At 40.7% G+C, this 14248-nt stretch overlaps 1 protein-coding gene across 1 annotated transcript in view; it reads right to left on the bottom strand.

Moving 5' to 3' along the window:
• Positions 1–6887: 6887 nt before the first annotated feature.
• Positions 6888–14248, bottom strand: part of lrrc74b (leucine rich repeat containing 74B) — a 150942-nt gene continuing 143581 nt past the window's right edge. Inside the window, exons 12-13 of the mRNA XM_072247581.1 lie at positions 12989–13074; positions 6888–9748 (exon numbers count right to left, since the gene is read on the bottom strand). Of these exons, the coding sequence (XP_072103682.1) occupies positions 9718–9748; positions 12989–13074 (117 nt within the window). The 3' untranslated portion in view covers positions 6888–9717. The remainder of the gene's footprint in view (positions 9749–12988; positions 13075–14248) is intronic.

Consider the following 14248-nt stretch of genomic DNA (forward strand, 5'->3'; position numbering starts at 1 on the left):
TTATGCAGTGGATTTCAGACAAATCTTGCAGAGAGCTCAATGAAGTGCTTCAAATGATGTTTCCATCCTGGGATCATGTCAATGGAGAAATTTGCCCAGTAGTGGAAAGGAATTTTTAATGACCATTGAATGGTGGCAATTCAATAAAGTGGATTTTTCCACAGAAGACAAGGCAGAGCCATCAGCTGAGGAATAGACTACTGAAACATTTCAGTCTTTCCTCTCCAAGTACACGAGATGCTTGTTAATAATAATTCCACTCTGAAGTATTGATGTCACAGCATGGAAATTCCCCTGCTGCAGACACCTGAATGAATGAAATTGGGAATTTCAATAGAGTATCAAAGAGAAACTATAGTGTAAGGACACATTTTCCTTTGAAGTTTAGGTTTATCCTGAAGAATGTTAGAATTCACAATCTGGCATACATTTCTTTTACACTGTAAATGCAAATGCTCTCCTGATTACTTGAAGGTTCTGCTGTGAGCTGCCTGTAACCTGAACCTGCATCATTTCTCATGTCTATTTGACAAATAGGAATTCAGTCTACAAATGGATTTGTACAGCAAGCAAAAGAAGCCTGCAGCAGCTGGCAAATTAATCCCACTTATCTCCCAAACGCTCATTCATATGGATGGGCTGTACGCAAGCTGGCTGTTTTGTAAGCTGGGGATAAGCTGCACCAAGACACAATTTAGTGTTCATGGTATAATTCGTTCTGCCTTAAAAATCCCTTTGGCTAGGATTTGATAAAGAAGGTATTGTCCATTATATAATGAGTCATGGAGTTGCTCAGCCCAGAAAGTCCAAGGATCATCATATTATCATGGGGGAGAGGCTTCGGAATACCTGTGATTCTGAGAGCAACAATGTCTGGAGTTTAGCTCCTGTTGGGGTCACTGGAATCCACTGTACCTCACTTCTCCAAAAATCATCACCTTGTCATGGTGGAGAGGCTTCTGAGTTCATGTGATTCTGAGAGCAATGGTGCCTGGAGTTTAGCCAAATGGCGCTTAGCTCCTGCTAGGGATACCCATGGCAGTAAGATCAAGAGGGAGGTTCCAGACAAAGAGTGATCCAACCAAGACCTTAATGGTACAGCTGGCAGAAGATGATGGCACATCACAATGGTAGTGAATGCAGAGGAGTGCTGTGGCAGTGGAGTGTCTCCAGTTTTCTTGCATTCCATGTCACTGGACCCTGACCCTGATCTGTTAAGGTGGTTGCCCGTGTATTAGAGTCCCCATGTTAAACAAAGTCATACACAGACATTTTCTATTCAGGGAATCCACCCAAACATTTTGGATCAAGTCCACTGGAGCTCAGCAAGTGGTGAAGGAGACAGGATTGTGAGATCTGCAAGCCCCTAGTATGTGGATCCCGGATTGGCCTCTACAGCCACCTGAAGACCCAACAATAGACAACCCCTTAGGAGAACATCATACTTGCATCGAGTGATTATATATTAGAGTACAGAAATGGTCCTATTGGGTTCATGGCCTCTGGAACTCTATTAGTTTACATTAAAAATTTTTTGAATTTTAACCAGTGTTGTGATGGAGGAGATACAGCAGTCAATTTATGCATAGCAAGGTACCACACATTCAACAGGAAACTAGCTAGTTAATTTGTTTTGGGGGTAAGGGACAGTTGAGGGCTAAATATTCACCAAGACATCAGGTAGAAATGTCCTGATCTAGTGCTTTTGAATCTTCAACATTTATTTTACATCAAATATTTAGGAAGATCCCAATACTACAGCCAATGGAGTCTGAGAAGTCACGGAGATTGCATTCATAAGCCTGTGATCACTTTCCAGATTATAGAGGCAGACACCCTGAGAAAGTTTTCGGTGCACTTGGAGAATTTTATGCCAGTCGTATTTATTATATAGTCTTCAATGTAGCAAGAAGGGTTGCTTGCTGTATCAACCCAATTTCTATCTGTCAGACTGATTTGAGACATGAAACAGGCTCTAATGGTTCAGTTTTACCAAGTGTGAGAAAGGTGAAAATGTTATAGTCAAATGTTACCATAAATCATTATCTGTTAGTGTACTTATACTTTCTACTCAAGGTTGAGTTTATTTTCGTATACGTAAGTACATGCAGCAGTGTCCCAGGCACATAGCATAAAATAAGTAGTGTTCATAAAAACATAAGTTATATATAAGTTCCACAAGAAAGAACACAATTATAACAAAAATAAAGTCCATTTCAGGGCAAAGTGATCAAAGTGCTCATAGTGTTGTTCCAGGTTGTATATTGTATACATTTTCTGAGATTAAATGGAACTATTGAAACCATAGTGATGAAAGTTGTGCTAGTTGGTTCAAGGATCAAATAGAGTCATAAAGTCATAGAAAAGTGTAGCACAGAAACAGACCCTTCAGCCCATCTAGTCTGCCTGAACCATTTAAACTACCTAGTCCCATCAACCTGCATCCAGATCATAACTATCCATACCCCTATCCATGTACCTATCCAAGCTTCTCTTAAACATTGAAATGGAGCTCGCATGCACCACTTGTGCTGACTGCTTGTTCAACACTCTCATGACCCTCTGAGTGAAGAAGTTTCCCCTCATGTTCCCCTTAAACTTCTCACTTTTCACCTTTAACCATAAGATCATAAGATACAGGAGCAGAATTAGGCCATTTGACCTACCGAGTCTGCTCCACAATTTCATCATGGCTGATCCATTTCCTTCTCAGTCCCAATCTCCTGCCATCTCCTGCATCCCTTCATGCCCTGACCAATCAAGAATCTATCAACATTTGCCTTAAATACACCCAATGACTTGGCCTCCACAGCCACCTGTGGCAACAAATTCCACAGATTCATTATTCTCTGGCTAAAGAAATTTCTCCTCATCTCCATTCTAAAAGGATACCCCTCTAATCTGAGGCTATGTCTCTAATCTTAGACTCCCCCACCATAGGAAATATCCTCTCCACATCCACTCTATCGAGGCCTTTTAACATTCGATAGGTTTCAATGAGGTCACCACTCATTCTTCTGAATTTCAGTGAATAGGGACCCAGAGCAATCAAAAGCTCTTCATACGACAGCCCTTTCAATCCTGGAATCATGTTCAGAATCCCATGTTTCCATATTCCATATCTTTTAGGTTATGACAGGAGGCCAGTTGGTCCATCAAGTCTCTGCTGGCTCTCAAAGCAGACCGATTTATTATTCTGCAGCCCATTCCCTCTCCCATTTCTGTCAATGCTTACTTTTTCCAATAACTTAACTACTGTCAAGGCAATTTACTGCAGCCAATTAACTTTCTAGGATGTGTTTGGGATCTGGGAGCAAACCAGAACACATGGAGGAAACCCATGAGGTCACAGGGAGAATGTGCAAACCTTGCACAGGCAGTACCCGTGTAACTGGTGTTATGATAAATTGAAGTCAAGATCAAACCAGAGTTGCTGGAACTGTGGTAACCACACTAACCAACCTATGGTACGTTCTCCCTAGGCCAACATTCAATGTTGGAGAAAATATATTCTGTCAGGAATGGAAGTGTAAACAATGACTCCTCTCCACCTGAAGAATCTAAATAAAATTATTCTGTGTATGTTTTTACTGCGGGCCAACTTGCTTTATGGTCAATTATTTATGTTTGAAAATGGAGTCGATTTTGTCTTAAAGGAAAATGTTTTCACAAATTTGCACACAGTGAGGTCCCACAAAATAAGGAGAATGAGCAGTTAATTTGTCCTGATGAAGGGTCTTGGTCCGAAACATCGACTGTTTACCCTTTTCCATAGATGCTGCCTGGCCTGCTGAACTCCTCCAGTGTTTTGTGTGTATTGCTTGGATTTTTCACATCTGCACATTTTCTTGTGCTTGGCGTTCATTTGTTTTCACTGGCTGAAGAATAAGTACTTGCCATGGACATAGTGTGCTATATGGTAGGAGATTCACAGTCGGTAAAAAGCTGCAGACTATAGGTGGGGAAGCAAAAGGCAAACAGAAATGTGTACGACACTGGCTGCAATGACGTGGAAATGATGGACTATGTTAAACATCCCAGAGTATATAACTTGGGAGTCAAGGTCTGGTGTTCCTTTCAGATGGGCTTGAGGCCCTAAACACAACACTGGTCTGCCTTAAACGTATCCTGAGCCTCCTCGTTAGGGAGTGGAGCTAGCAACACACAAATAGTCAGGCAGCATCTACGGATAGAAATGGACTGTCAATATTTCGTGTTGAGACTCTTAATCTAGTTGAAAGGTCTTGATCCGAAATATCAACTGCACATTTCTCTCTATAGATGCAGCCTGATTCACTGAGTTCCTCCAGTACTTGTGTGTGTGTTGCTCCATTTCCACATTTTCTTGTGTCTCTATCTCCACATTGGGTGTATTTGCAGGCTAAAACTGCAGAGTGCACCAAGGGCAAACTAATACAAGCTTTAGTGTAGTTCACAATGCTCTTCACACTTCAGAAATATTGTTGACCAATTTCAACACATAAGAATCTATAAATTTGGAATTCCATAGCTGAAATGTCAAACTCAAATGGTAGAACGTCTTTCAGTTACTATTGGAGTCCAAACCATCTTAATCCAGATGCCTGGGAAAGGTAAATTGGTTTTTTACCACATAGGCAATCTCTCAAAAATTTTCATGAGACCAACAGTAAGTCACAAAAACAAAGTCAGGCTGAAATTAATTCTGGAAAATGCAAAATTAATTACTGAAGGACATTGCTAGGGCTTTGCTAGGGCTGTAAAAGAAGATATAGCTATGACCAAAGTTTCTGGTCTGGTAAGACTGAAAAACATCAGATAATTCCATACAATGAGGAAGGTGCAGTGAACCATTAAGTAGAGCTTCACAACACTGGAGTCCCAGGGTCAAGTCCAATCGTGGGTGTATTACATATGCAGTTCCCATGACATTACTGTGAAAGCATGAGTTTTCTCTACAATCTCTGCTTGGCTCTGACATTTCAGATGTATCTGGAATGGGAGACAAATTGGCCACTGTAAATTTATTCCTATTGAGCAGTTAAATTGATAAGGACAAAAATTAGAATGTATGTAGGATTAGTGAAAATGGGCGGCTGATTGATGGTCAGTGTAAACTCAATGGGTCGAACAGCCTGTTTCCATGATGAATCTATCTATGTCTCAAATAGTTAACGAAAATCTTGAATATGTATAAACATGTATAAGATTTAACATTTAAACTCCCCTTATATTTCCATAGTCATTTTATATGCAGCCAATATTTTAAATATAAGCTTTGATGGGAAACATTTAGTCAAACATGTGACTGTGCATGATCCAGCTGAACATGAATGTTACAATACTCACGAGGGATTTCAATATGCAGGTAGGTTGCAAAAATCAGGTTGCTGCGGGATTCCAAGAGGGAGAATTTCTAGAATGCCTACCAGATGACTTTTTAGAGCAGCTTGTGGTTGAGCCTGAGCCCACTAGGGGGATCAAATATTCTGGGTTGGGTGTGGTGCAATGAACCGGAATTGAGTAGAGGGCTTAAGGTAAAAGAACCCTTAAGGGCAAGTGATCATAATATGATCAAATTTGCTCTGCAATTTGAGAAGGAGAAGCTAAAGTCAGATGTATCAGTATTACAGTGGAGTAAAGGAAATTACAGAGGCATGAGAGAGGTGTTGGCCGTAATTGATTGGAAAAGAACACTGGCAGGGATGATGGCAGAGCAGCAATGGCTGGAATTTCTGATAGCAATTTGGAAGGCACCAAAGAGAAAGATATATTCTAAAGGGAAGATGACACAACCGTGGCTAACAAGGGAAGTCAAAGCCTACATAAAAGCCAAAGAGTGGGCATATAATACAGCAAAAATTAGTGGGGTTAGAGGATTGGGAAGCTTTTAAATACCAACAGAAGGCAACTAAAAAAGTAATTAAGAAGGTAAAGATGGAATATGAAAGTAAGTAAACCAATAACATTAAAAAGGATACCAAAAGTTTCTTCAGGTACATAAAGTGGAAAAGAGAGGCAAGTGTGTATATTGGACTGCTGAGAAATGATGCTGGAGAGGTAGGGGACAAGGAATGGCGGATGAACAGAATAAGTATTTTGCATAGTCTTCACTGTAGAAGACACTAACGGTAGGGTGGAAGTTGCAGGTGTCAGGGTTTTGGGAGTTCTAAGTATGTGAAGTTACCTCTGCTGGGAACATTCTTGGGAAACTGAAAGGTCAGAAGGTAGATAAGACATCTGGACTATATGGTATACACACCAGTGTTCGGAAAGAGGTGGCTGAAGAGATTGTGGGGATCAGTAATGATCTTTCAGAATCACCAGAAGACTGGAAAATTGCAAATGTCACTCCACTCTTCAAGAAGGGAGAGAGGCAGAAGAACAGAAACTTCAGCCAGTAAGTCTAACCTCAGTGGTTGGGAAGATGTTGGAGTCAATTGTTAAGAATGTGGTTTCGGGATACTTGGAAGTTCATGATAAGATAGGCTGAAGTCAACATGGTTTCCTCAAGGGAAAATCTTGCCTGACAAATCTGTTGGAATTCTTTGAAGAAATAAAAAGCAGAATAGGCAAAGGAGATTTGGTTGATGGTTCCTCTTGGATTTCCAGGCATGAGGCTGCTTAACAAGCTATGAACCCATGGTAATGCAGGAAAGATTCTAGCATGTGTAGCCCCCCCCCCCCGCCACCCTCAGGGTCGCTCGGCTCGCTGTCGTCTAGGGAAACAGCCCTCGGCCCCACCAAACTGGGTAATTCGTTGGTGTGGATGCTGTGTGAGGTACCCCACCCCGCCCAAATAACAAACAATACACCAGATGCAATTAAATGATTTACAGTTTATAGATATTACTGGAACTATATAATTAATAGAGAATAAAATATAAAAGGAAAATAAAAGGTGCCACACTTATCAAAGTTCAATCTCTTCGTGCACAAAACAGTTGGAGCTCAAGGACCTTCTTCTTCACCCTGCGACCCCTCGGACACCTCGACCGGCCGCCTGGGACCACCAACAGTGGTCGACCGGGCGCTCCACACGAGCCCGTCTCCGTCTCCTCGCCGAACGCCCTCCTTGAGGTCCGACCCCATTAGCGGACATCACAGCACCTCGTCCATCCTCTGTCTCGCTCTCCCGCCTTCTGCCCCAAATCCCCGCGCATACAGTATCTTCAAATACACCAAAATCATAACTATCCCAATTGGTTAATAGTATCCTCTTATCACACTCTAAACCAAAACAAGCTGCTAGTGCAAACTTTCTCAGTGTTTAACACAACAAAGTCGCATTCCCCAGATTAACATAACAAAGATGCCATTTTAATTAGCCTCCGCAGTAACATAAAAGTCGAAATCCTCTTACACATGGATAAAGTACTGGCTGATTGGCAGGAGGCAAAGAGTGGGAATAAAGGGAGCCTTTTCTGGTTGGCTGCTGGTGAATCGTGGTGTTCCGCAGGGGTTTGGGTTGGGTCTGATTCTTTTTACATAATATGTCAGTGATTTGGATGATGGAATTGATAGCTTTGTTGCAAAGTTTGCAGACAATACGAATATAGCTGGAGGGATAGGTAGCTCTGAGGAAATAAAGAGACTACAGAAGGACCTAGACAGATCAGGAGAATGGGCAAAGAAATGGCAGATGGAATACAGTATCGGGAAGTGTATGGTCATGCACTTTGGTAGAAGAAATGAAAGGGCAGACTATTTTCTAAATGGAGAGAAAATGAAAAAAAATCTGAAATGTAAAGGGATTTTAGAGTCTTTGTGTAGGATTCTCTGAAGGTTGATTTGTAGGTTGAGTCCTTGGTGAGGAAGGCAAATACGATATTAGAATATGAAAGCAAGGATGTAATGTTGAGACTTTATAAAGCACTGGTGAGTATTGTGAACAGTTTTGGGCCCCTTACCTTAGAAAGGTTGTGCTGAAACCGGAGAGGGTTCAAAGGAGGTTCACGAAAATGATTCCCGGATTAAATGGTTTATCATATGAAGAGTGTTTGATGGCTCTGGGCCTGTTTTTACTGGAATTCAGAAGAATGAGGGGTGACCTAATTGAAACCTATCAAATGGTGAAAGCTGTTGATAGAGTGGATGTGGAGAGGATGTTTCCTGTGATGGGAGTGTCGACAACCAGAGGATGCAGCCTCAGAATAGGGGGTGTCCTTTTAGTGCGGAGATGAGGAGGAAAATTTTTAGTCAGAGAGTAGTGAACCTGTGGAATTTGTTGCTACAGGCATCTGTGGAGGCAAAGGCTTTTCTTGATTGGTCAGGGCATGAAGGGATATGGGGGTGGGGTGGGGCAGTGGGGGAAGACAAGAGATAGGGGCTGAGAAGAAAAATGGATCAGCCACGATGAAATGGCGGAGCAGAATCGATGCGCCAAATGGCCTAATTTTGCTCATATACCTTATGGTCTTAATCAAAGAGTTGGATGCAGACGTTACCAAACTGGTTTTGAGATGTTCCTCATCTTCCACTTATTAAAACAAATCTTTTTTTTGAACATTAGGAGCAGCCTATATCATGTGCACTGACCTCTCTGCAAGCTCCCAAACTCCTAAACTGCTAATCTTCACTGTGCTTTCCCAATCTACCCCTGGCAAAAGTTAAAAGAAATTGATAGTGAGAATGGTTAAAAACGTGAATGGTTGAGCTCCATATTCAGAAATTGATGGTGAGGATGGTGGCAATCAAATATAAAAACAGATTGGATTACGTGAATGGTTGAGCTCCATGTTTAGCTACAATACTTGTTTCAGGTAGTTAATGGGTATACTTTAAAAGCAATTTGACTCAAACTCAAGTTGCGTCTCTCACGCATCATTTAGAAAGTGAATTCTAAATCAGGTACAACTTTCTAAAACCAATCTAAGGTTGAAGTAACTCTTGCCTTGCATTATATTAGAACAGTCTTTACAAGCAAATAGGTAGCAAATTGCTTAGTTCACTGAAGTTAAAATTAAAATGTCATAGCAGATGTTAGATAAATAAAAGTTCATAGATAAGTAATTCCCATATATCGGTAACAATGCACTTGATTTCAGTTCACATGCTCATTTTACACACAGCTTCTAAAGATCCATACTAGTCACAATAAAACATTTGAAACATGTACTTGCAGGTGCAGTCAAACATAAGGACAGAAGTAATGTTCTCAGTCTCAACCTTGCAATTAGGCAAAGGTGAAGTTTAATTTTCTGAAGTAAAATTTGAGCCAGGGTTCAATACAGGTACTGTATTTTGGCACATTTTCTGAGCATATGCTATTCAGCCATATAGAGTGACCAGACTAATCCAAGCTTGCTTTGATCTTTGTGACTTCCAGTCAAGACTTTTTTCATCAGAATTCAGGTGGTGACGTCTATAAATTTGCACCCTAAATGTTACTTTGACAGCATTTAGCTCAGCAGAGAAGAGCTGCATGGGAATAGATAGGGATTATATCTTCTACCTTGAATAGTTTTGCTTTATCTCAAGATATGGCATTTAGATACCAGTAAATTTAAACATGAATCTGAAATACAACTTTTTTTTAGTTGCATATATAGGGAAAGCCAGCTAAATTATTGTTGGTGTTGGAGTTAGCACACAGAAAAGACTGGAGCGCAGCAGTGCTAACAATCTATTAAAAACCTTTTTCAAGTCCATGCAGGCAAATTCTGAAGATTCCAAAGCTCCTCGGTTAAAATGAAATTCTGCTGGCATATAGAAAGACTGAGATTTCTTGGAATGAGATTAGTTGCTAAGTAGCAATTCATTCAAGGCACTGAAATAAAAAATAAAAGTATTAACATTACTGACAAAATTTGAGATTCTGGCTCCTGAATATATTGCTTGGAAAGTCATTGGTACCGACTTTAAAAATAAAATCGCCTGGAATTAGTATTTTGCATTCACCACCAAGCAACCTGACAGAAATAAACATTCCTATCCCTAACGTTCTTTGAGGAGAGATGTTTGGTTATTCCTTGCCAGTATTCAAGGGAATAACATAGAACAGTACAGTACAGGTCCTTCAGCCCACAAATTTATGCCAACCTTTTGACCTACTCCAAGACTGATCTAACCCTTCCCTCCATGCTTCTATCATCTATGTGCCTATCTAAGAGTTTCTTCAAAGTTCAACGTTCAAAATAAATTTATTATCAATGTACATATATGTCATCATATACAACTCTGAGATTCATTTTCTTGTTGGGCATATTTAGTAGATGGAATTAACCATAATAGAATCAATTAAAGACCGCACCCAACAAGGTGCTCAACCAGTGTGCAAAAGATAACAAACCGTGCAAATTGAAAAAGTTAAAAATAAATAAATAAACAATAAATATTGAGAACATGAGATGAAGAACCCTTGAAAGTAAATCCATAGGTTGTCAGAACTAATCAGTGCTGGGGCAAGTGAAGTTGAGTGAAGTTATCTCTTCTAGTTCAAGAGCCTGATGGCTGATTGGTAATACCTGTTCCTGAGCCTGGCGGTGTGAGTCCTGAGGTTGCTGTACCTTTTTCCTGATAGCAACAGCAAAAACAGGTCATGACCTGGGTGTTGGGAATCCCTAACTGTGGATGCTGCTTTCCTGTGCCAACATTCCATGTAGATGTGCTCAATGGTAAGTGTAATGTCCCAAGTATATCTACCTCTACCACCACTCTGCAGTGTGTTCCAGGCATCTGCCACTCTCTGTGTAAAAACCTACCTCTGACATCACCCCTATACTTTCCTCCAATCACTTGAAGTTATGCTACCTTGCAATAAGAAATAGAATAGAATTATATCCTGGGAGCAACTTTGTCCACATTCAAGTGGCAATTCCCTGAAGCAGATCAGAATAAATTCCAGAGCCCCGCAAGCATATTAAATAGCCATTAGAAAAATGTGGTGACCTGCCTCAAAGACTATCGTCCAGTAGCACTTATATCCACTGTTGGTGAACTGTTTTCGGAGGTTGGTGATGAAACATATCACCTCCTGCTTGAGAAGCAATGGATCCACTTGAATTTACTTACCGTCTCAACAGGCCAACAGCAGATGCCACTTCATTGGCTCTTCACTCAACCCTGGAACATCTGGCCAGGGACGATGCATTGACTACAACTCAGCATTCAATACTATCATCCCCTCAATACTAATCAATGAACTCCAAGACCTTGACCCCAACATCTTCTTGTGCAACTGAATCCTCGATTTTCTCACCTGTAGACCCCAGTCAATTCAGATCGGCAACATCTCCTCCACAACTGCCATCAGCAAAGGTGCACAACAAGGCTGTATGCTTATGCCTCTGCTCTACTTACTCTAAACATATGACTGAGGTTAAGCAGAGCTCCAAGGCCCTATTCAAGTTTGCTAACAACATGACTATCATTGGCTAAATCAAAGGTGGTGGTGAATCAGCATATAGCAACGGATTGAAAAGCTGGTTGAGTGGTGCCACAATAACCTCTCATTCAATGTCAGCAAGACCACAGAGCTGATCATTGACTTCAGTACGAGGAAACCCAAGGTCCATGAACCAGTTCTCATTGGTGGTTCAGAGATGGCAAGTGTCAGCAAATTTAGATTCCTTGGATGTTATTGTTTTAGATGACCTGTCCTTGGTCCAGCACATAAGAAAGCATAACAGCGCCTCTACTTTCAGAAGTTTGTGAAGAGTTGGCATGACATCTAAAACTTTGACAAACTTCTTTTGACGTGCAGTGGAGAGTATATTGACTGGTTGCATCATGGCCTGGTATGGACACACCCAATGCCCTTGAATGGGAAAGCTTACAAAAAGTAGTAGATACAACCCAGTCCGTTACAGGTAAATCCTTTCCCACCAAGGAGCACATCTACATGGAGTGCTGTCACAGGAAAAGACCATCCATCAAGGACCATCACCATCCAGGCCATACAGTCTTTTTGCTGCTGCCATCAGGAAGGAGGTAAAGGAGCCTCAGGACCCACATCTCCAGGTGCAGGAACAGTTATTACCCCTCAGCCATCAGGCTTTCAAACAGAGGAATAGGGTTAGGGTTAACCCTAACCCTAATGCACTCACCCAACACTAAATTTCTCCTATAGCCTATGGATTCACTTTCAAGGATTCTTTATCACATGTTGTTGATATGTATTGCTTATTTATTTATTTTTTTAAAATTTCTTTGTATTAATGTGAATGCCTACAAGAAAATGAATCTTAGTGTTATATATAGTGACATATATGTACTTTGATAATAAATTTACAATGAACTTTGAACATTCTTCATGTAGAAACATTGCTTAATCATGGAGGACATCAGAATAGTTTTTTATGTTTTTTTCCTGATATGTCTATTATCCGTTATATTTTATTAGTCATGTGTCCAACCCTCCTTTTGGTGATGAGGATGAATGCCTCTCTCTAGGGCAGAGAAATGTAAAGAATCACAATCCCTCTAGAGAAGAAACTCCTCAGTTCTGTTGTAAACAGAAGTCTCCATCTAGCGCCTATGTTCCCTATATCTGGACCTCCTCTCCTAGAGAAACATCCTCACTGCATGTCCTCGTCAGCTCCTCAGAACATTATGTGATCCAACAAAATACCTATGATTTCTCTAATTCGGGACAGTATAAGCCTGAATAAACAGTTCTCTGTTAATGACGGTACATCATAGTTTATCACAAATGGTTAACGATTTAGTAGATCTTTTGACCATTCCTAGATAGTGGGAGCTCCAATACCCATCATGAGGTTCTTCCTCACTGTACCCAATAATGGAGAGTCCACATTAGTAATTTCCTCTAATTTTGCTATATTCCAACTGAAAAGTTTAGAAGCAGTTCTGATGATCATTTTGTAATGATATTGATTCAAGGCTCCTGAGAAGTTATTGGAATGGCACCGAGCAAAATTGCACTGACAAGTCAACATATAACAAGTCAGCACAATACTACAAAATTACATGTATCATTATCGTGCCTTACAGCCAATCAGCTTGCTGTTATTTATTAACTTGCAAACTCTATAAAGTTTTGTTCTACCTGAAGTCAATTTCGCCATCCTTTTCATTGTCTAATAAATCCATCAGCTTTTGCTGTTCAATGTCATTTAAAGGGACTCTAGCAATCTGAAACAGATCAAAGTTGTCACTATGAAAATCATTAAAAACTTAAGTTTGGTTAAACCTCATTCTTTCCACTAAATAGGTTTCATTCCACTCCACTGTGGCTTCTTATCATGTGAAGACTTGTAATGGTGGTGTTAGCCACCAAGGCCACACAGTGACATATTGTAGAGCACTGAGCACTGGAGGTGTAAGTAAATAATTCCCTGAAAGTTGTGACACAGGTAGACAAGGTGGTAAAGCAGGCTTATGGAACACTGATGGGGCAATGAGTGCAAGTTTTGGGATGTCATGTTACAGCTGTACAAGACATTGCTGAGACTGCACCTGGAGTATTTTGTACAGCTCTAGTTGCTATACTATAGGAAGAATGTAAATTAGGGAGGGTGCAGAATAAATTCATAAGGATGTTGCAGGAATGGAGGACTTGAACTACAAGGAGAGACCAAGTTGGGACTGTTTTCCAGTCAGCAAAAAAAGCTGAAGGGTGACATAGCCAGGCATAGAATCAGAATCAGATTTATTATCACAGACATGAAATTCGTAGGGTTTTGGCAGTATTGCAGTGCAATACATAAAATATACCATAAATTATATTAAGAAATATATTAAAAAATTAATTATTAGTGCAAAAAGAGAGCAAAAAATACAGTAGGGTTCATTGTCCATTCAGAAATCTGATGATACAGGGGAAGAAACTGTTACTAAAATATGACATGTGTTTCTACAGGCTCCAGTGCTTTCTCTCTGATGGTAGTAACGAGAAAAGGGTATGTCCTCGGTGATAAGATGGATGGTTAATGTCCGCTCCCTGGACAATAAATTGGACTACATCCGACTCCAACGAGATACTCGGTGGGAGTACCGAGTCTGTTGTGTGTATGTTTTCACAGAAATGTGGCTCACTGGCGGAATCCGCGACACCGCCATTCAGCTGGATGAGCTCGTCTTGTTTCAAGCAGACAGAGATGCAGCTCTCTCCGGTAAGACTCGTGGTGGTGGCTTGTGTGTTTACATCAATACGGAATGGTGCAGGAACTCTGTGCTGGTTTCCAGATACTGCTCATCGCTAGTGGAGTTTGTGACTATTAGGTGCAGACCATTTTATTTACCACGGGAATTCACCACTGTCCTCACAGTTGGTGTTTACATTCCCCCCAGCACTCTGTGAACTGTA

The sequence above is a fragment of the Mobula birostris genome, chromosome 31 (assembly GCF_030028105.1).
Source record: "Mobula birostris isolate sMobBir1 chromosome 31, sMobBir1.hap1, whole genome shotgun sequence".
NCBI classification, from domain to species: Eukaryota; Metazoa; Chordata; class Chondrichthyes; order Myliobatiformes; family Myliobatidae; genus Mobula; species Mobula birostris.